General features: G+C 36.9%; 1 protein-coding gene across 2 annotated transcripts in view; it reads left to right on the top strand.

Moving 5' to 3' along the window:
• The first annotated feature begins 6,031 nt into the window (after nucleotides 1-6,031).
• Fam199x (family with sequence similarity 199, X-linked) overlaps nucleotides 6,032-24,414 on the top strand; it is a 31,534-nt gene continuing 13,151 nt past the window's right edge. Inside the window, exons 1-2 of one of the 2 annotated variants that reach the window (XM_005323394.5) lie at nucleotides 6,032-6,539; nucleotides 18,041-18,260. In XM_005323394.5, the coding sequence (XP_005323451.1) occupies nucleotides 6,343-6,539; nucleotides 18,041-18,260 (417 nt within the window). In that variant the 5' untranslated portion in view covers nucleotides 6,032-6,342. The remainder of the gene's footprint in view (nucleotides 6,540-18,040; nucleotides 18,261-24,414) is intronic. The other variant, XM_021725230.3, reaches the window with a different exon arrangement.

Genomic DNA, 24,414 nt, shown 5'->3' with positions numbered 1-24,414 from the left:
TTGTGAGGGGCTATTCCATGTAATCTGGATAGAAATGAGACTGTGTTTTACACTATAATTTTCTGTAATGTATGTTGATTTTATTATGTCCTTGATTACTTAAGAAAACAATTTTCTCACAAAAGAGCTATGGTTCTTGATAATAATGTGACCTGTATTTATTTTTTAAATGTTTTATGTACTTTCAAATGAGTAGCCAACTATTGTTTCTCATCACCAACTATCCTCTTTTAATTGTTCAAATCTTCTCACAAGCTTTTTCTACCTAAAATTGAATCCTAAATGTAAAATGAAACAAAATAAATTTCAAGATAACTTTTGCAACTAAAACTATCTTGGAGATTTTCAGAGGCCCTTGGAAATCAAAGATTTATTATTTTTCTTTATCAAAAGAGAGGTGCTGGAAACAATTGTTTATTTGATGTTGCCATTGAAGACTGCACGGGAAAAGTTGTTAAGTCAGAAGAGATGGTCAGCTCTGCCCAGGTCAAATTTGTATGTGCAAAATTCTATTAATATAAACATTTAAGAAATTGTATGATGTGTGGGAGGTAAATTGAGATTTCTCATTGTCCTTGTTCTCCATGATATTTCTATTTATCTGAGTCCTGGTGGTGCTTTGCCTGAGGATATTAGGAAAAGGCAGCAGAATGTTATCTGTCCTCATTTCCATTAGTGTTTACTTGGCCACAGACATCCTATTTATTTGAATCTAGCACCTTTTTTTTCTTTTTTGGTGCTGGGGATTGAACCCAGGGAAACTTTACCACTGGGATGCATCCCCGGCTCTTTTATATTTTATTTTGAGGCCAGGATCTCGCTAAATTGTTGAGGTTGGCCTCAAAGTTGCCATTCCCCTGCCTCAGCCTTCAGAGTCCCTGAGATTACAGGTGTGTACCCCCATGACAGGCGGAATCTAAGCATATTTTAGGACAGTAATTTTCAAGTTAAGAATGAACATCAGATTCACCTGCGAAGTTTCACTAAACTACAAACTTTTTAGAACTGCTCCAGATTTGCGAATTTCTTTTATTGGTATTTATGATATTCTTTCAATATATATTTCCCCTGTATGTCTGGTAATTCGTGGCATAATGTGTACATTGTGTCTCTGTTAATATGATATATCTTAAGTGTTTTCATTCACAAATTGTGTCCATTCATGTTTGTAAATGAAATGTAACATTTATTGTCTTCATTGGAAATGAGCTCAATTATTATCCTTACAGATATTTTGTCAAAGACATTGTGAATTGGCTTTATTATTGGAATTCTCTGACATTACATATTTTGGTCCATTGGCTTGTCCTCTTGGAAAATAATTGGTAGATATTTTAACTCAAAACAGAAAAAAAAGAAGGATTTGAGAATTGAAATCCTAATTACTTTAGAAGAATTCTTGATTTATCTTCTTTCCTCAGTCCTCTTAATTCCATGCTTTACAAGGGGCCTAGAAAGTAAAACAAATCCCATGTTCTGTGGTTCAGAGACTAGCAAAAATTTTGATAATGTCTCTGTAGTGAGCTGAATGGTGGCTCTCTCAAATGATATTTCTACAGTCCAGTTCCTAGAATCTGCAAATATTATTGTAGATAGAAAAATATTAGATAAAGATTTTGGAAAAGAGGACTTTATCCTTAATTATTTGGCAGAGCCTTAAATCCAATGGAAAATGTCCTTATAGAAATGAGGCAGAAGGAGATTTGACAGGTACGAAAGGAAGAAGATGAAGGGATGATGAAGGCACAGAGTAAAATGATGAGGTCACAAGTTCAAGAATGCCAAGGCAGCCCTTAGAAGCTGAAAGAGACAAGGAATTATTTCTCCTCTAGAAAAACAGGCAGCTTGGCCATATTTCAGACTTTCAGCCTCCAGAACTGTGCAAGAATAAATTTCAATTGTCTTAAATGACCAAGTTGTGGTAAGTATTTACTGTAACCTCAGAAAACTAATACAGCCACTAAGACCATAGAACCTTCTGCCCCAGAAGCTCATGAAATTGAACAGGGTGTGGTTCAGGATAGAGCTACTTGAGGAATAGGAGATTAGCTTCCTAAGGGAGAACGTGTGATGTTTTATAGAAGAATGTAGTACTTCCATTCCTGAAGACCTCACCTTACCTTGTGTGATTTGGAGAATGACCTCATAGCTGGTTCTATAGACCTGAGATTGGGGATGAGATCTATTCCCTTGGTTTAATAGGGGTAATTTTGGCTCATGGCTGAGAAATGGATTTCAAATTCTGACCATAGTGCGGTTTTTGTTTGTTTGTTTGTTTAGTTTCTGTCTGTTTTGCAATTCTAGATGTGTGTTCTCCCATTACAGCCATTAAACTGTCAAGTACCCAGCAAATGATCATACAGTAGAAAGAGAAGGAAAACCTGACAATAATAATTAGACTTAAACTAATCTTAAATTATTTTAAACCTAGAAGTTGAAACAACTATAGATGGGAACTTGACATACCATTTTGACACCTCAAACAAGGATGATCACACCTTCATATAGTAATAGACTCTCCCTCACCTTAGGCTGAAGAATAACCACAGAAGGGACTAAAAACCAAACTGTGTAGCTTTACACTTAGCGTCTTATACAAATTTAATATCAAAGTAAATTTAAAAATTGTGTACACAACTTATTTAGAAAATATAATATTGTTTTTAAAATTTTTATTTATTTTTTACATGAGCTCTAATTATTATTATTATTATTGTTATTATTATTATTTGCATTACAATTCTTAATACACCTTTTTGTGATACACCATATTTTATGAAACAAAACTACCCTTAGAAATGTGAGCATGGTGGTGCATGCCTTAATCCTGGCTACTCAGGAGGCTGAAGTAGGAGCATCATAAGTTTGAGGCCAGCCTCAGCAACTTAGTGAGAACTTGTCCCAAAATAAAGAATAAAAGGGATTGGGGTTGTAGTTCAGTGGTAAAGCACTCCTGGGTTAATCCCCAGTATCACACACACACACACACACACACACACACACACACACACACACACTCACAAGGGGGGGGTCGTGTTAACATACTAGTGACTGACCAGTGTTGATCTTGGGCTTCAGCATGCTTGTAAGGAGATTTTGTGAGGATTCCACTTTCCCTTTCCTTTTTTCACACTACTGCAAACATTCATTCATGTAGCAATCCATGAAGTATAAAGTTCGCTTCATTTATTTTCTCACTAGCTCATGGCAATTAAAGTAGTATTACCTTGTGTGAATTTGATTGTGAAAACAGACTCAAATGCATCCTAATTATGTGGTAGCAATTATCATGTGCTCATCCAGATACTCCTGAATATGCTTAAAATTAAATGCAAAAGTAAAACATGCTTGTAGAAAATGTGCAGACTATCATTAGATTCCAGCCTGAAATACACCCACCTCTCAGAGTATGTATAAAAAATACACATAATTTGCTGGGCATGGTGGTGCACTCCCATAATCCCAGGGACTCAGGAGGCTGAGGCAGAAGGATTGCAAATTCCAGCCAGTCAGAGCAACTTGACAAGACCTTGTCTCAAAAATTAAAAAATAAGTAAATAAATAAAAAAGTCTGGGGATGAAGCTTAGTAGTAGAGCCCCCAGGTTCAATCCCCAGTACAAATATTTTACCTGAGTACCTAATGTTATCATGAAGCACTTGACTCTTGTTCCATTTGGACAATCGAATATCTTTGTTTTTGGGGAATAAGCCATGACCCATTTGGCCTCACTAGCCCCAGACCCCTGGAGATTGGTACACTGGGAATCATAGGTTAAACCATCACCATCCTCACTTCCACAAGTTTTAAATTGGTTGGCATCCTGAGGTTTTAATGAATGATTGATTTTGAAATTCACATTCCCAATACAACATACCTGCAATCTAAATGAAAGAAAATGGTCATGCTCCACAGTTAGGTAACCAAATAACTGAAGCAAGACAGTATATCTGCTGGTTCTTCACCCTGGGATTCAACCACTGTGAGTAGAAGATATTTGAAAACAAAAATGTATCTGTACAAACATACACAGGTTTTTCTCATCATTATTCCCCAAACAATACAGTATAACAACTATGATAAGTAATCTGGAGATTGTTTAAAGTATATGGGATGGTGTGCACAAATTATATGTAAATATTATGCCATTTTATTTTATTTTATTTTTAGTCATTGATGGACCTTTATTTAATTTATTTATTTAGATGTGGTGCTGAGAATTGAATCCAGTGCCTCACACATTCCAGGAAAGTGCTCTACTACTGAACCACAACCCCAGCCCCTCTGTCATTTTATTTTAGTTTTGGTAGTGGGAATTACATTCAGGGACACTCCATCACTGAGCCACATCCCCTGCCCTATTTTGTATTTTATTAAAAAACAGGATCTCACCGAGTTGCTTAGGAGCTCACTTTTGCTGAGGCTGGCTTTGAACTCGCAATCCTCCTGCCTCAGCCTCCCAAGCCTCTGGGATTACAGGTGTTCCTGGCAATATTCTGCCATTTTATACAAGGGACTTGAGCATCCATGGATTTTCCTGTCTTTGGGGGTCCTGGACCAATACTCTGCAGATACCCAGAGATGACTACATATAAATTTTTAGAAGTGTTTGGGGGAGTTGTTTTCATTATATTGTATTGGTAGGGCAAGGCACAGAGTGTGCCTATTTGTGTGACAGTTTTTCCCTTATGTTGTCCTCTTTCTTATCTTGCTCTTGTGTTCCTTCATCTTTCCCTTCTACTTTAGTTCCTTACTTCCCTCTAAGATCAATGTAATAAATTTTTCCATAAAGCTAAATATATTTAATGTAAAGAATTATTTTTATTATTATATTACATTCCTTATAATATTATGCCTTATAATTTTATATGGAAATAAATGCTAGCTGGGAGCACACCTTAATCCCAACAACTAGAGAACTGAGTCAGGAGGACCACAAGTTTGAGGCTAGCTTCAGCAATATAGTGAGACCCTCAGAAACTTAGTGATACTCTGTCTCAAAAAAAAAAAAAAAAGGATTGGAGATGTAGCTCAATGGTAAAGCACCTCTGGATTCAGTCTCTTGTGCCAAAGGAGAAGAGGAGTGGGGGAGGAGGGGAGGAAAGCTTCCTTTTATAAATAGTAGTGGGTTGTTTTTAAAAGTGTCTTCATTTGACAAAATAAGAAATTGGCAATGTTGGGTTTTCCTCTAAATATTTTGTGCATACAACATCTGGAACCACTTGTCTAGAGAATCGAGCAAAGAGAAGTGATAGCAGGAAAGAACAGAGAAATTTAGCAAATTGAGTTAAGTTGAATCAGTTCCATAACATACTTGCAACGCGGGAGGGGGGCCTGCGGGAAGTAATAGCGGGAGTGTGTGTCTCCTTTGGGAGTCTGGGAAGGCTTCACCGAGGAGGTAGCTTTTGAGCCGGGCTTTAAGGATCAGCAGGGAAGAAATGGCAGGGCATTCCAAGCAGAGTGCATAATGCCAGCAAAAGCACAGAGCACAAAAGAAACACTACGTGTCCAGCAGTTCTGAGTAGCTTGGTACTGGAGCGTAGGGTTCTTGGAGCGAGGTGATTAAGGGTGAGGCAGGAACTATTTTTTTTCTACTTGGCGTTTTTCTCCTACAGCTCTTTGCACAGTGCTGGGCACACACGCTACAGGAGCTCAATAAATACTTGTTGAATTGAGACAGGATGATCGAGTACGCTGGGAACAAGGACATATGAATCCTTTCTCACGCACCCGCGGTGTGACCTTGGCCAAGTCCTTTTTCTCAGGGCTGCGGTTGTTGCTTAGGTGCGAGTGGAAAAGTGGAGGAGGAGGCTGGTTTGAGTCAGTTCTTCCAAAGCCCTGAATCCCTGATTCGACGCGTCGGGCGGGGCGGGCCACGCGGGGCTGTGGCCCGCGGAGGTTCAGTTACTCCTCCGCTCCAGCAGGGGGCAAGGGGAGCGGCTTCCCGCCGCTCTTCCTATACTGGACGGCGTCTGGCCGACTGCAGCAGTCGCAAGCTGCGAGCGCAGTGGGCGGGGCCGCCCAAGCGGGGCGGTGGCGCTGCGCTGACTGGCTGGGCGGGGTAGTGGCAGTGGCAGCGGCAGCGGCAGCGGCGGAGGCTGCGGCTGCAGAGGCCACTGGGGCGCCGACTGGGTGGCCGGCGACCCTCTCTGCCCTCGTGCAGCCTCTTCACACAGATCCGCACTCCCTGGGCAGCGGGGACCTCGGTGCTCAGCCCGCCAGCGAGCTGCGGTGGGCACACCCTGGAGCTGCGGTGACAGCGGACAGGTTAGAGTGGGGGCAGGGGAGGGCGCGGGAACAGCCCAGGGCCAGAGAAGGAGTCCAAGCCGGACAATCTCCAGCCATGTCCGACGAGGCGTCGGCCACCACTTCCTACGAGAAGTTCCTAACCCCGGAGGAGCCCTTCCCGCTCCTGGGACCCCCTCGTGGCGTGGGCATCTGCCCCAGCGAGGAGCCAGGCTGCCTGGACATCAGCGACTTTGGCTGCCAGCTGTCCTCCTGCCATCGCACCGACCCGCTCCACCGCTTCCATACCAACAGGTATGAGCAGCCTCCGAGGGCAGCGGTGGACTTCCCATATCGCTGCCTATTGCTGGAGAACGCGGGGTCGCGCCCCAGCGGCGTTTCAGGTCCTTTGCCTGAGGCTGAGCTTCCAATGGCCCCCTCCCCCACCTTCCTTCGACCAGAGCTCATTCCCGGGCTCTTTCCCTCCTCCTCCTCCTCCTCCTCCCCCCTATTTTCACCCCTGCCCTCTGATTTTCCTTCCCACTGGCGTTACTAGGTTTCTTTCCCCCATTCATCTTCTGACTACAGCGATATCTTGTTTTCCTGCCCTCTGCTTTTCCCCTTCCATCTCCCCATCTGTACCCTGCGAATCCCAAACCCCCACCCTTGATTTTTAGATGCTCCCCTGTTTCCATCCGTCTGCAAAAGTTTAACCCATTCCATTTCCGGTACGCTATAGAGTGAATTTTGGGTGGCTCAAAAATCAATCCATGGATCTTTGAAAGGTGGCACTTTTGAAGCTCGAACCTTCTCTTTCCCAATTTTTAACCTGTCTTAATAGTTATTTTCCCATCCACCTCCCCCATTTTTAGCGGAGCGCTGTAAAAACTACCCCCCCTTCCTTTATGAACTCTTTGCCTGAGCGCTTTAGGCCCTGCCAAAATGTATAAAACTTAAAATCTGGAAGATTCCTTCATGTAACATAATCCTTCGTTTGCTTCCTCAGTATGGGGTTAGAGCAAGGCTTAAAATGAGCTTGTTTATACACATTTTATTCAGAGGGTGCATCTTCTAACTGGTTTTATTGGAAGGCAGTGTTCTGGAGAATTCTCCCACGAAAGTACTTAAGTGTTACATCAAACGTTGTGGGGGATTTGAAGATGTTTTAGATATAAGCCTCAACTTTTACTAACTGAGGATATTTGAGATAGGCATACAAAGGACTGGGAGAATGTGTAAAAGGGACTTGAGAGGGTTCAGCTGTAGAAAATACTGGAAGTAAGTAGTCTAGTTCTTATTTCTGATCCAGGTTTACTATGTGAGTTTGATCAAATCCATCCACATTTTAGTGTCTTGCATATTTTCCCCTCCTACCCACTTAAATCAATCTAGATCTACTGAGTCTCTACCAAATACAAGGAATGTTAAAAACATGATTCTTATCTAAAAGAAAGTTATAGTCTGTGGAAACAAAGATGCTTTAATACTCTTTCAGAACATCAGCATAATACAAAATGGCAGTAAATTTTTTACAACTATTCCAAGTTTTTATTGCAAAAATGAAGAAACTGAGGCTCAGAGAGAAAAAGACTGATTTGAAGGTCACAAAACCTTTCCTAATCAGGGAAAGGCCTAGTCAGACCTGGACTACTCCTTTGGAGCCAGTGATGGAACTTGGATCAGAACCAATGGATCTAGGATTATCAATGGTCATTGTAGTTTCTTAGACTGACTCACAGAAGCCTGTTTAACCATGATGTAACTAACATGAATGTAAAATTGATAAAATCAAGTATTAAGGTTATTTGTTTTGAAAAATAATATAAAAGAATGCCTTTGCATATATTTGGTATTCAAGTTTTGCAGTAGTGGAGTAAGTTACATACCCAGGAAAGTTAAATGATTTTAGAGTTAGCTGGCTCTGATGATGAGGGCAAGGAAGTGGGGGCAGAATTTGAGGGTCACTGTTGCCAAAACTGGTGGAGGTTATGGGGAGTGAAGCAGTGAGAATAATATGTTTCTTACAGTTTGTTCTGTTCCTCCTCCTCCCCATTATTTCCTTGTATTTTTTCCCCTTTAAAAGACTGTGAAAAGGTCAGGGCTGTTTTCCAGAATGGGGCAGTGAGGGTGAAAGGAGGTTCCTGTCAAGGCCAAGTTTGTCTAAGTCAAGCTTTATTTTTTATTTTTTTCTTACTGCTTTTTTTTTTTTTTTTTTTTTTACAGTACAGGGGATTGAACCCAGGAGTGCAGGACCACTGAATCCCATCTTTAGCCCCAGACAGGGTCTTCCTAAAATGCTTAGCCTGGCCTTGAACTTTTACTCCTCCTGCCTCAACCTCCACAGTAGCTAGGATTATGGGTGTGCCACACCTAGCACTGCCTGCTTTTTTTTTTAACTGTCCCCTTTCTACTGTATTTTTCACAAGGCTTGGAATGGTAGCATGGGATCTAATGCTCTGCATTCTTTTCAGCAGAAAGTAGAAGAAACAGAATTAGCAATATTTATAGCAGATGATGTTTCTGCCCTAGGCTACCTTGCTTTTTAAATCTTTTCTCCTTCTGGAATGTTCTGCCTTCTTACCCCTCTTCAAGATGGTGTTTGAGAGAACCATATGCTTCCAGCCATTTCTTTTCAGGGAGAAGCAAACAGCTAAATCATCTATGTGGGCAAAGTTTAATATAGGGAGTTCTTTTATTTTGGAGTTGTATGCGTCACTTTTTTTCTTCATATCACATCATTTGCCAATTCAAGCAACATTCCAAAAATCAGATGTGAATAGTCGAGTACTAAAATTCTGCTTTGGGTTTAGTCACTGTAAAACAAGTTTTATTGAAAATAGAAAGCTTGTCAGTGCGTAGATATTTGGTTTACCTTTAATTGGCTTCTTCCTTATTATCGGTAAGAAAATAGGGAGATTGTTTAATTAATGCCCTTGATAAGGACCTTGTGATTATGACTATTGTGCCTACTCATTTACTTGAATGAGCTCTATTTCCAATCTTCATTAGCCAAGAGTCATGGAACTAATACTGGTCCCTAAGTTTGAATACATGTGTGCACATTAGAATCATGTTTGATATAGGTTGGTGTGTCACTGATCTAGGTTCAGTAGAAAATAAATTACAGGGACATAACCATTTTTTTGAAGAATTTTCATTTTCTATCAAGGTATGGTGATGTACTCTTGTAGTACCAGCTACTGTGGAGGCTGAGGGAAAGAATCACTTGAGCTCAGAATGTTATGAAGCTGGGGCCTTCCAGAAAACTGAGACAGTATGAAGACCCACCCTTCAAACCCTAATTCTTACAATCTAGTCACAAAGATTTCAGACATGCCACTCAGAGTAACAGGAATGAGTTTATTGAAGTGGGGGCAGAATTTGAGGGTCACTGTTGGATAGGAAAAGGGAAAGGAATAGGAAAAGGGATAGGAAAAGGGAAAGGGTAAACTCTCAAGGGAGGGAGTGGGTCCTCTCAGAGAGGAGAGAAACAATGTGCCTCTCCTGGACTCCAGTTTTATTGGGGATCCCAGATAAGTTTCCAGAGAGTCCCGCCCAGGTCCACCTCTTGACTTTTGACTGACAGCAGGTTGACATCAGACTTTCAAATGCCTGTTGCATGACAACTCTATGATACCCTGGCTTGTGATGAGTAGTTTTAATTGGACTCTTAATCATTTTTACATGTTTTATGGTCAGGAGGAACTATCCTTATCTTCTAGGATCTGATTTGTGAAGAGGGCCACAAAAGTTTCCCTTCAAAGTAACTTGGGTTCTTTTTATCAACAATATTTCCTGCTTACATTTCTTTACAGATAACAGGTGGTTTATTGAGGAATGTGACATATCCTGTCCACTTAGGCCAGGCAGGGCTGCAGGCAAATTGCTTTTTGGCAAAGAAAGCATGTGGGGTCAGCACAGTGAGCCCATTTTATAGAATTATTCTCTTAACCTCATGTTTCCACCATCCTCATCTGTCTGTCCCCTAACCAGAACTTAGACCAGAAAACCAGGCTGGGCAACATAGGAGACATTACCTTAAAAAAAACAAATAAAAAAAGGAGGGAAATCACATCTTTTAGAATTTTAAGAACTAATTGAGTTTTTCTAGAATTTTGGAAAAATAGAATAAATTTAAATTAGCTAAAAAATTAAGACTTAAAAAGAAAATTGAAATGTCAGTGTTTACATATATATATATATATATAAAATATTAATTTGTGTGGGCATGTTTTCAAGACATTCTCTGTGGTTTTTGGGACAGGGTTTTTCTGATGTAAATGGTGTTTTTCCTCTTGAATTAGCATCAGGACTTTTTTTTTTGTATACTAGCTATGTCTGCTGCAACCACTCCCATCACCAAAAACAGATGTCATTTAGCAGATTGGAAAATTTTTCATGATACTGATAGGTCCTATGATTAAATTGTGAGATGACAGAAGTTAATATTAACTACGAAGTATGTTATTCTCTTCATCCTTCAGGACTGCATTAGTACTATGACATTAAACAATTGTGAAAAGTGTGTGGGAGGACAGTGCCTTACTTTTTGTACACCTTACCTGCAGGGTATGAAATGAACTATTGAATAAATCAGTTACTCAGTGATGAGATTTTAGAGCCCCATTTTCAACCACAATTAAGCAGAAAAATTCCAATACTATTGTGTTTCCTTTTTTGTTATTGTTTGGCAGTGCTAGGAATTGAACCTAGGGTCTCACACATGCTAAGGAAGTGCTTTACCACTGAGCTACATCCCTGGCCCCTATTGTGTATCTTTTATACCACACACAGTTTTACTATCTAGGTATAGAATTGGAGGTGCAGAAGAACTGTGGGTTACAGGTGGGAGAAACAAATTGGAGGAATTTGGTTTAGGGACTTGAGACAAAATGAGAATGGGGCTCAGGCTTTGGAGAAATTTCCAAGCTAGAAATAATAGACTTGGAGGTATGTATTAGTCCTCTTTTTGTCACTGACCAAAATTTCTGACAAGGATAACTTAGAGGGAAAGTTTATTTGGACTCATGGTTTCAGAGGTTCAGTCTGTTTTGGGCCAACTCCATTGCTCTGGGCCCAAGTGAGAGAGAACCTCATGATGGAAGGACATGGTACTCCATTCATGATAGCCGGGAAGCAGAGGAAGGGATCACAGGGAAGTTAACCCCCAGTGACCCACCTCCTCTAGCCATACTCCACCTGCCTACAGTTACCACCTAGCTCACACAAATTAGGATGTACTGATTAGGTGACAGCTCTCACAATTCAGCCATTTCACCTCTGAATATTTTCCTGCATTAATACAGGAGCTTTGCGGGGTGGGGATTCCTCATATCCAAACCATAATAGAGTAATCAACAGAATTTCTAGTAGTGTGATAGTAGTAAAAGCACAGGTTCTAATGGCTGAAAGAGTGGGAGTTTTTCAATAAATCTAGCAGGGAATGGATGATAATTTTTTTTTGTTTAGTTTTTCTTTTCCAATAATAGATATTTTAGCTTCCTTGGAGCAGGCCATAGAAAGGGAGAAGTTGAAAACAGAAGAGAGATTGAGATGAGTGGAGATAGATACGGTGAACTCAGAAGCCCAAATGAAGGATTGACCTTAGAAATGGCACAGGAGGGGTTGTGGCTCAGTGGTAGAGCACTTGCCTGGCATGTGTGAGGCACTGGGTTCAATTCTCAGCACCACATATAAATGAATAAAATAAAGGTCCATCAATATCTAAAAACAAATACTTAAAAAAAAAGAAATGGCACAGGATTTTTTTTAACTTCTAAGACAGTAGAAGGAGTAAGGAAGATGGGTAATGATCTCAAGACAATTAAGGTAGCTGGGAGGACAGTAGGAAACTTATGGGAAATAGAGAAGTGGGTTGTGCCATCTACTCCCTATTGGAACCCTGATGACCTGTTAGAATCCAAAGGAGAAGCAGAGTGGGATGACTATGTGGGGATTCTGTCAAGGATTCAAAGATGAATACTTATGATGATGAGGGATTGTCCTCTAAGAAAGAATGTATAGCATGGATTTGGAGTGACCTTGATCAGCTTGACAGTTTTGACTTTGACAGTACCTGTTGGCTGGATTCTCATCCTGAGAGATCCACCTGAAAGAGGAAAGAACTACAGAGGAATGAGTACATGGTGGACATCCTTTCCTTTATTCCACATTTAAATAGCTACTTATCAAAATACAACTGAAAATTGTTAGTCTGTATATTCTTGCTGAAAAACCTTGCAAAGAAGTGTTCTTGTCTTTTTTTAAATTAAAATTGGGGGGCTCAGCAGTAGAGCACTTGCCTAGCATGTACAAGGCACTGAGCTCGATCCTCAGCACCACATAAAATAAATAAAATAAAGGTATTGTGTCCAACTACAACTAAAAAAATTTAAATTAAAAAAAATTGGGGCAGGAAGCCTAGTTATTGAGTTAAACACCATTTCATTGGAGTTCTTGTCAACATTTTTTCTTGTACACTTTTTGGAGAAAGTCTCCTTTGAGAGTAATGTTATAGTTATATCTAGAACCTTAGTATTAGGCAGGTTTCCCTTAGTGAATAAGATGGAAGAGCTTGTAAATTTGAATGATTCAGTGCTACGCCTACAATGAACATTCATTGAAAGCTGTCAGAACAGTCAAAGTGAATCACAGTTAAATTTTTATTATAAAAGCTCATAATAGAAAGTTGAAGGCATATTAAAACTATGAAGACCACTCATGATCCCTTTTCCCAGAGTTAACAATTTGTCAACACTTCAATGTTACTTTTAATGTCCCTTCTCTGTACAGATAGAGGTTTTAAGTATCTCTTATCTAAAATGCTTGGGACCAGAAGTGTTTCAGATTTCATTTTTTATTGAATAGTTGCATGTGCATAATGAGATATCTTGGGGGTGAGACCCAAGAGTAAACACAAAATTCATTTGTTTCACATGTGTCTTATACACATAGCCTGAAGGTAATTTTATACACTATTTTTAGTGTGCCTGTATTTTGACTGCAGCCCATCACAAGGTCAGAGTGGAATTTTCCACTTGTTGTGTCAAGTCAACATTCAAAAAGTTGAATGGATTTTGGAAAGGTTCAAATTTTGGATTTTCAGATTAGTGATGCTTAACCTATGTAATTTTTAAAAATCACTATCAGGCCACATATACTATTTGTGATTTGTTTATTTGCACTAATATAGATGAATGTTTTCCTTTTCAACAAATCATCTGAAAATGTGATTTTTAAAATGATTACAAAAATACTATTATTGAGATATGACAGTTATTCCCCAGGTTTTAAGGTCATTTATTTTCCCATTTTTGCTATTATAAATGGTATTTTTTTTAAAGAGAGAGAGAATTTTTAAAATTTATTTTTTTTTAGTTCTCGGCGGACACAACATCTTTGTTTGTATGTGGTGCTGAGGATCGAACCCGGGCCACACGCATGCCAGGCGAGCACGCTACCACTTGAGCCACATCCCCAGCCCAATATAAATGATATTTTTGACATATTTGAAATTTATTTTTTCTAAATTTCTATTTGGGGAAAGGAATAGATTTCCTAGAATATAAGTTAATGGAGTCCAAAGGTATGGACCTTCGTTGGTGGGGGGGAGGGTGTCACTTGGGATTGGGCGCATGGGACTCTACCATTGAACTGCATCCCAGCCCTTTTTATTTTTTATTTTGAGAAAAGGTCTCATTAAGTTGCTGGGGCTGGTCTTGAACTTGTAATCATTGTGCCTCAGTCTCCCAAGTGGGTTGGATTATAAGAGTGTGACACCAAACCCTGCTAAGAAAGAACCTTTTTAATGTTTTTGGTATGCATATACTACTAATTGATTTTCAAAAGGGTTGTATCAATTTATACTCATATCAGAAATGGATAAAAGTATTTCTTGCTATGTTTTTATCCACACTGCTTTAAAATAATAATAAAACAATATTATAAATTAGAAGATAAAGAATTTTTAAAAAATCATTAGTAATAAAAATACTTTTTTTTCTATTTTGTAAATGATTTGTAAAGTAAAAAGCCCAGTTTACTTGCCACTGATAATAAAAAAGACAGAGGCTTCTGAGACTATCTAAAACCTTGTTACATAGTCATAAATCTGAAAGGCTGAGAAACATACTAATTTTGCCTTATGGTAAGGGCACAAAACCAAGCAAATCCCTAACTTCCCAGTAAACTAATGGTTAGATTATCAAATGTGACATAGCTTTTTAAAAAGGTATGTTATTACTCATTGAGGGAAATACATTTCAGCAGAATTTTTACAAGCTGAAAAGAAATTCTAATTAAAAAACAATTATCTAACAGCTTTTCCTAACAGTGAACATTGTATTTGGCACACAGAAGATACTGACTAAATGTTTGCTGAATGGGTGAATGAATAAAGGGGGGAAAGTCATGAGCAATTTGAAGACATGCAGTTTGAAGAGAAAATAGTTTGCTCAGTGTAACTGGCTTACTGTGTCTAGGAGAGCACTTATGATTGAGGTTTAGAGCTTTTATTGTAAGCTCTGAGCAATTTGGTTAAATCTACTAGTTTGTTAATTTTTTTAAATGAGGATACTGCCCACACAGCAAGAATACAATGAAACTAAGTAATACTACATAGTATTCTATAATTCTTAGATGAATGATAGATTTGTAACAAATTATCAACATGTGCTTTTTATTTATTGAACTGTAATAGTTGAGTGTGTCTATACAGGCTCCTGCACATTTCAACTCTACTGTCAGCTCAACAGAAATAGATACCATACATTTTTTTGAGTTTTCCAAATTTGTTAAATCATGAACTTCTGAATTTAATGTTAGCTATGAAAAATAAGGAAAGGCTGTGGTTGGTGTCATCTCCTGTAATCCCAGAGTTCCAGAGGCTGAGGCAGTAGGATCTCAAATTCGAGGTCAGCCTCAGCAATTTACCAAGACCCTGTCTCAAAATTAAAAATAAAAGGTTGGGGATGTACCTCAGTGGTAAAGTGCACCTGAATTCAATTTCTACTTCAAAAAAGGCAGAGAAGGAAGTTAAAAAATTTTATAATTCAAAAAATCTGTTTTTAATGAAGGATGAGGAACAACCTAATAATAGATAAATAATAGGCTTTTCTTCAGGAAGCCATTAGTTCAGTAGCTTATTAGTATTGGAAATACTAAATCATTATCTTCAGAATTAATTCCCTATTCTACTAGCAAAGCAATGAAAAAGATCTCATTATCTCATTAATGATATGAAACTAGTGGAAATTTACAAAAGAAAACAAATTTTATACCGTTTTTTTTTTTGGGGGGGGGGGAGTGGTAACAGGAATGAGCCCAGGGGCACTTAACCACTGAGCCCCCCCCCCCTCTCTCTATATATATTTTTAAACTTTGTTTTTTAGTTGTAGATGGATACAGTACCTTTATTTATTTACTTTTATGTGGTGCTGAGGATTAAACCCAGTGCCTCACACATGCCAGGCAAGCATGCTACCACTGAGCCACAACCCCAGCCCCCTATATATTTTTTATTTAGAGACAGGGCTTGCTTAGGATCTTGCTAAGTTGCTGAGCCTGGCTTTGAACCCGCAATCCTCCTCCCTCAGCTTCTCAAGCCTTGGATTATAGGCATGTATCATCATGCCCAGTAAATTTCATAGATTTTTAAGACCATAAAACAACAACAAAAAAGGCAAACCCCAAAATCCCTTTAACAAATAGTACATGAAAAAAATCTTAATATTCTTAATGCATGAAGAATTCATGAAATCAATAGATAAAAACATTTAACACAAAGAAAAACACCATTAGAAAAATAGCTGATACATATTTAAAGTTTTGATCATCCTGATAATCAAATAAAAATGTGAATAAAATATTTCTGTCCCAGGAGATAGGTAAAAGTTTTCTTAAATGAAGATTTCTGTGCTGTTATGGTTATGGTGAGATGAACCTTATTTCAGTTTTGATTTTTTTTTTTTTGTGGTACTGTGGCTTGAACCCAGGGCCTTCCACTTGCTAGACAAGTACTTTACCACTGTCCTATATCCCCAGCCCAAAATTAACATATTTATATGTTGCCTTGGGGAATATGAATTGATGCAGCCTTTCAAAAAGGTATTTGACTAAATGTACTGTAGCCCTTAGGAGTGTTTATATTCTTTGACTCAGTACTTTCAAGCAGTCTATCTTGGGAGTATTGATGTTTGGATAAATAATTATAAACAAAAAGCTTATCTCTGAGTTATGTGTAATATATAAAAACAGAGAGCAGTCTACATATCTGTTATTGGGGAAATAAGGTAAATAAGTTATGATTCATTCAATCAATATAATATTATATTGATATTAAAATAGTTTCAAATAATATGCAGGTTGAGTATACCTAATGTAAAAATTCAAAATCTGAAACTTCCTGAATGGCAACTCAACATAGCAAGTGGAAAGTTCCACTGTGACCTCACGTGATGGAATGCAGTCAAAATACAGGTGCACTACCTGCATGCACTACACACATGCCTCTAATCTCGCCTACTCCAGTGCCTGAGGCAGGAAGATTGCAAGTTTGAGGCCAGCCTTAGCAATTTAGTGAAACCCTGTCTCAAAATAAAAAGTAAAAGAGGGTGTGGATATAGCTCAGTGCCTAGTACCTCAAGACAAAAAAAAATAGGTGCACTAAAAATATTGTATAAAATTACTTTCAGGATATGTGTTTACAGTGTATATGAAACAAATGTATTTCATTTTTATACTCAGGTCTCATCCCCAATACATATCATTATGTATATGCAAATAATTCAAAATTTTAGAAATGATGGAAACAATTCTGGTCCCCATTTTGTTTTAAATGTTTTAGGTAAGGGATATTCAACTTGTGCTTAGAAAAATGTCCAGTATATAATATTCAGTGTAAACAAGATACTAACACACATATATGTATACGTAGGCTAACTGCCAATTCTGTAAAAAATATATATATGCATCTAGAAAAATGTTACAAAATTTTATAGGCTAGCTGTTGCTGGATAGTGGAACTATAGGACCTTTTAAACATATTTACTCTTTTTTTTTATTCCAGCATCTCTACAGTGATCCTGTGTAACATTAATATATAAAAGTTATTTAAATATAACAACCACTTCTTAAACTTCTTCCTGTGTACGTTGTTGGTGATTTTCTCTGCCACGAACTGGCTATGCTCGTCCTTTAATTTAGTAATGATAGCTGTCATGTATTGAGCACTTTTTATGTGTGCTAAATTCTCTGTATGCATTCTTATATACTGCTCACAATAACTCCATTTTAAAGATGAGGACGTAGGCTTGGAAAGGTTGTGATTTACTTAAGATCAAAGAGCTAGCAGATGATGACAGAGCAAGAATTTGTACTCATTCTGACTCCAAGGCTTAGTCATACCCACTGTGTTATATATTTTGTTTTGGAAGAAGGTTCTACTTCATTACTAATTTAAATATATTTTTGTTTTAAAATGTTTTATTATAAAGTTTTTCAGACAGCTATAAAAGAAATTAGTATACTGAACCCTTTGTACACATCACCCAGCTTCAATTATTCACATATGGCATCATGCTTTATCTATATTTCTAACCTATTCCCCAACTCCTTTCTTATTATTTTGAGGCAAATCCCAGACATATTTTACTCATAAATATTTTAGTATATTTTCTTAAAATGTAAATGCTTTTTAAAAATAATCACACTATTATATTACCTAAAAATACATTCCTCATAAATGTTTCCTATTAATAACTTCAAAGTGTGTGGACTGTAGTCGCTGTCATGATTTCTTTTATGTTATGTTTTTAAAGGTGGAACCTAACTTCGTGTGGAACAAGTGTTGCCAGCTCGGAATGCAGTGAGGAGCTGTTTTCATCAGTTTCTGTTGGAGATCAAGATGATTGCTATTCCCTGTTAGATGATCAAGACTTCACTTCTTTTGATTTGTTCCCTGAGGGGAGTGTCTGCAGTGATGTGTCTTCTTCTATTAGTACTTACTGGGATTGGTCAGATAGTGAATTTGAATGGCAGGTAGGTATTTGGTCATCTCCCTGCCCCCTTACTGGGGATTGAACCCAGGGGCACTTAGCCACTGAGCCACATCCCCAGCACTTTTGGTTTTAATATTTCATTTTGAGACAGGGTCTTTCTTAAGTTGCTGGCTTTGTACTTGCAATCCCCTTATCTCGGCCTCCTGAACCACTGGAATTACAGGTGTGTGCCACCATGCCCAGCTTTGTTTTTTCTTTAATTGACATTGTTACTATATAAATACAAGTACAATTTTTCTTTTTCTTTTTTTAATTTCTACCTCAAAGTAAGTTTTTCTACAATCTCCAGATCGGGGGATTCTTTGACAACACATTTTAAGGTTGAGAATTCAATGAAATATGTATTTTTTATTTTTGCAAATATATCCTTTAGCCTTATGATGCTATAGATAATCCTTTTGTAGGTTTTTTAAAAAAAATTGTAGTTATAGATGGACAGAATGCCTTTATTTTATTTGTTTGTTTTTACGTGGTGCTGAGGATCAAACCCAGTGCCTCATGCATGCTAGGCAAGCACTCTGTCACTAAGTTACAGCCCCAGCCCCTTTTGTAGGTTTTTGTTTACAAAATAATCAGTACTTTTCTATGCATGAATCCAAGCACATTTATTCTCCCTGCTTTGTAATAGATAGCCTTATGTCCTCATAGGACACACATCAGTGTCACCTTATGTATCTAATGCCATAAACCATTATTACCATAAATACATAATTTTTGGTTTTGTTATCAGAAATGGAATATAATTTCTCATTTTGTATTCTCTTTGTAGACATTTTTTTCACCTGAAACTTTTCTCATGGCATGTATACCATACAAAATGGTTTTGTGGCAAATTGTTTGAAAATGCTGCCTTATAATGAGTACAGTCTATCAGAAAATATAGATGATGTTTCCCCTACATCCTTTTTACTGATTATAAAAGGCAATAACATTCCAAGAGCTCTTCTTTCGTACAGCAAATGTTTTATTCCACAAATAAGCTTGAATGCTTACTATATTTGAAAACTGAATACTTGAAGTGATATTCCAAAACAGGAATCAGATATTTTATTTCAGAAAATTCTTAAAATATCAAATAATACAGAATGACATGAAGTTAAAAGTCTCAAAGTCTCACTCTACCGTGGTCACCATTATTAAGACTTTATATGGGGCTGGGGATGTGGCTCAAGCGGTAGCGCGCTCACCTGGCATGCGTGCGGCCCGGGTTTGATCCTCAGCACCACATACCAACAAAGATGTTGTGTCCGCCGAGAACTAAAAAATAAATATTAAAAATTCTCTCTCTCTCTCTCCCCTCTCTCACTCTCTCTTAAAAAAAAAGACTTTATATGATAACTCTTTAACATTTTGAGGAACTGCCAACAATGTTTTCCAGAGTAGCTGCCTCATTTTACATTTCCGCCAGCAGTGTATGAAAGTTTCACTTTCTCCACATTCTTGCCTACACTTGGTATTCTTTCTTTTGATTATAGTGTCTTACTGGGTGTGAAGTGGTTATGTTCTTGTGAGTTTTGTTTATATTTTTCTAGTGACTAATTGTGTTGAACAACTTCTCCTGTGCTTATTGGCTGTTTGTACATCATCTTTGATGCTATTCTATATAAGTCCTTTACTTGTTTTCTAAATTGTGTTATCTTTTAGTTCTAAGAGTTCTTTTGCTACTAAACTTTTATCAGGTATATAATTTACAATTTTTTTTCCTGTTTTGTGGATTGTCTTTTCACTTGATAGTTTCTGTTCACTTCATAGTATCTTATGTAAACATTTTGAATTTTGAAGTCTAATTTATTTGTAGACTAATCCAGTATCATTAAGATTTTCACCTGTTTTCCTCTGAGTTTTAGAGTTTTAGTTCTTATACTAAGTTAGGTCTTTGATCCATCTTGAATTACTTTTTCTTTCCAGTATGAAATAAAGGTCCAAATTCATTCCTTTGCATGTGGATTTCCAGTTGTTCCAGCACCATTTGTTGAAAAGACTATTTTTTCCTCATTAAACAGTCTTGGCACCCTGTCCAAAATAGGGTTATCTTTGGACTCTCAGTTATTTTCCATTAATATGTGTGTCTGTCCTTACGCCAGTACAGCATTGTTTAAATTACAGTTTTGTAGTAAGCTTTCAAAATGGAAAGTGGGAGTTTTCTCACTTTATTTTTCTTTATAAAGATTGCTTTGCTTTTGGAGGTCCCTCCCAATTCTATATGAATTTTAGGACGAGGTTATCCATTTCTACAAATGGCAGTTGGAATTTTGAGAGAGATTGCATTGAATCCATACGTCAGTTTGGGGAGTATTGACATCTTAATAGTATTAAATATTCCAATCCAAGAAATGAGATGGAATGTCTTTATTTTCATCTCCTTTAATTTCTTTCAGTGATGTTTTAGAGTTTTCAGTGCCCAACTCTTATACTTCCTTGGTTGAATGTATTCCTAAATACTTTATTCTTTGTGCCATTATTATAAATGGTACCATTTTCTTAATTTCATTTTCAGATTGTTCATTGCAAGTGTATATATGTTTAAAGATGTCTAATTAATTTCTGTATACTGATTTTGTATCCTGCAACTTTGCTGAACTTGTTTGTTAGCATTAATAGTTTTTTCCCTGTATAGATTCTCCAGGTTTTTCTACATTTAACATCATGTCATCTGTGAATAGAGATAGTTTTTCCTTCCTTTTTTCTCAATCTGGATATTTTTTATTTCTTGTTTAATTGCCCTGGCTAGATCATACAGTGTTGAATAGAATTGATGAGAGTGGGAGGATCTTGTGTTTTTTCTCATCTCAGGGGAGAAATTTATTTATTTATTTTTTGCCATAAGCACCCTATATCATACTGAGGAATTTATCTTTTGTTCCAATTGGTACAATTTTTTTTTCATGAAAGAGTATAGAATTTCATTAAATGTTATTTCTGCATCAGTTTAGATGATATGTGTTCCTTCTTCATTCTATTAATAGAATTGATTGGAATTCTATTAATAGAATTGGTAGTGTTACATTGGTTGATTTTCATGTTTAACTACCCTTACTTTTCTGGAATAAATCCTAATTGGTTATGGTGTATAGTCCTTTTTTTTTTTTAAAGAGAGAGAGAGAGATAATTTTTTAATATTTATTTTTTAGTTTCGGTGGACACAACATCTTTTTTTAATTTTTATGTGGTGCTGAGAACTGAACCCAGCGTCCTGCTCATGCCAGGCGAGCGCACTACCACTTGAGCCACATCCCCAACCCGGTATATAGTCCTTTTAATGTGCTTCTGGATATAGTTTATTTATTTTTTTTTTTTAGTTGTTGATAGACATATACCTTTATTTTATTTATTTATTTTTATGTGGTGCTGAGGATCGAACCCAGTGCCTCATATGTGCTAGGCAGGCTCTCTACTTCTGAGCCTTATCTCCAGCCCCTGGACACAGTTGTATAGTATTTTTTAAGGAATTTTGCATCTGTACTCATAAGGGATATTAGTCTCTGGTTTTCTTTTATCTTTGTTTTTCTTTGTATCAGGTAACTCTGGCCTCATAGAAGGAGTTAGGAAATGTTCTTTCTTCTTGATAAAATTTTGTAATATTTTCTTATTTAACGTATGAATTTTTCCATGTTCTTCATAATACATTTTGTAATGACTACATGATATTCCTACTGTTAGATGTGCCAGAACTTGTGAAAATGTTTTGTTTACTTCTGTTTCAATTTTTTATTACAGATAACACCACAGTGATAATTTTTGTGTCTTTTTTATACTTTAGAATCTCATTTTTAAGTTTGTAAATTGTATTTAAAATCATACTTCAAAGATTCTTAATAAAGTATAATCAGATAGAGCCCTGATGATTAATGGAAATATATTTTCTGCTTAGTTCATATGATTTATTTAGAATTCTTATCATCTATAATGTTACAATGTGGCAGGCTTTTAAAATTTTTAATTGCTGGCTTCTTCACTCATTTCATGAGTGATTAGATTGGAAATCCATCCACAACTACTCACAGTTAATGTACATTAGTGGCTACAATGTTGGAACAAAAATCAGGTCTGCTTTAGTAATGTGTTTTCCCACTTCTGAAATTGGAGTATGGGTACTCTGTTACCATGGATATTTACTATTTAAATATGCTGAAAGGTTTGAAATGCTGTCTTATTTTTGTGGGGCCTCATAATGATGAGCAGTAAATTGTCCAAGAGGATAATTACAAATTATATGTTAGGAATAATATAAAGTAAAAATTGTTTACTATAGTTTAAAAATTCATATTACCTCTGTTGAGATTAAAAAGCATATGTGTTTAAATTTTTCTTTTAACATTAGATATTTCATTTGCTACTAAAATAAAAATAAATAAAAAATGATTCATAGATTCTCTAGGAAGAGAAATGCTAACTTCTTGATAAAGCAAGATTTGAACCTTAGAATAAAGCAGATCTTAGCATTTGAGGTAGCATTAGTGCATTTTGCTTACTGATCATTTGCATTGCTTGCAGTCCTTTCATTATTGAAGATATATTTGACTAGTCTTAGAGCTTGAGAAATTATTTCTATTGTTGGGCAGGAGAGCTTAGAAAATTTACAGAGTAATTCAGCTGTCACAATTGAAACCTAGAGGTGCAATCTGAAATTACACATCAGCTGTTACAGAAATGAGCTTACTCATAAAATTCTGCTGCATCCTGCAGAAAATATGGCAGAGCTTTGATTTAATTCTCCTTATGTGTCACAATTACTGATTATAATATAAATATACCAAATATTATCCCTGAAAAATATAGGATAGGACTCATTAAACATTTTTATTCTGAAATATATTATCAGTTATGAAATGGAACATTGCTGGTCTAATAAATATACAGGAGCCCATGCAATTAATTGTGCTGTACAACTGCTTCTCTAATCCCATATGTCCAATTGAGCACATGACATTTCCACTTGGATGACCTTATTATTTAATATTAACCAGTTATCTGATGCTGAATCCTTGGTCAGTGATGCCACTTCCAAGTATAGTGTTTCCATAGGAAAAAATAAATTCTGCTTTGTGATATGTCTTTATAACATAGTGAAAAATGGCTATTGTCTGTTCAAAGGACATTTGTGTTTTTCCCATTATCACCACAGACTCTCAATATCCCAAATTGTGTTCTCTCATTCCAAACTGCATCCAAGGCAAGGCTGTCTGGCACAGTTGAAAGCACTGGACTTGTGTCAACTTCAAATTCTGCCACTAGTTGTATGCCTCTCTCTGGATGTCATTTTTCCTTATTTTTAAGAGGGTGTTGGATTACAAGATCTGTAAGATTGCTTCAGTTCTCTTCCTGTAACTATTCAAGTCTTTGAGAATATCATCATGGGTGTTCATATGACCTTGAAATATTACCAGTTTTCTTCTAGTCTCAACATCTGACTCCTTATTCTTTCATCAGTTATCAAACAGCTTTGTAAATTGTTTTTCATTAAAAAAATATTTCCTATTTATTCCCTTTTTTCTTTCTATTTTTGCTTTAGTCCAGGCCTTAATCATAACAAGAGCATCCTAATTCCAAACTTTTCTCAATATTTTGTCCCCATAGTACTTTTTAACTAATTTTCCCTGGTGACTGCTTTCATCACATGATGCTATGGGCCAACTTCTATATGTCATTGGACATCTTCTGGTTCTTCTTTTGAGCTTTCAAGTCCCTAACATTGATTTTGTTTTAATTGTATTGTTTTTCAACTTGCCTTTTTATATTTTCATCTGTGATTTCACTAAGTTATTCTCGTTACCTGAAATGCCATTTCCTTTTCCCCTCTGTCATTCTGAAATACCTCCTTGTGAAACTCAACCTAGTCACTTTAGCAACATATAGTATTCCCTGAATATTTATGCTACTTTAAACCATGGCCAGAGATGGAAGAAGTTTTTAAAATTACATCTCTTTTTTGAGTATCATCTATGTGTCAGGCATGTTATCTAATTTAAAGCTCTGTCAATAATCCTTTGAAATCAGTGGCATTAACCACATTTCATATAGTCTGGCGCCTAGGAGATATTCTCTGAAAACTTAGATTAAAGAAAATTTCTTGATTTTGAAAGTATAGGTATTTTAAAATATTTTTTTTTAGTTGTAGATGGACAGAGTACCTT

This window comes from Ictidomys tridecemlineatus, chromosome X (genome assembly GCF_052094955.1).
Source record: "Ictidomys tridecemlineatus isolate mIctTri1 chromosome X, mIctTri1.hap1, whole genome shotgun sequence".
Classification (NCBI taxonomy): Eukaryota; Metazoa; Chordata; class Mammalia; order Rodentia; family Sciuridae; genus Ictidomys; species Ictidomys tridecemlineatus.
This window is presented reverse-complemented; position numbering and strand designations above follow the sequence as displayed.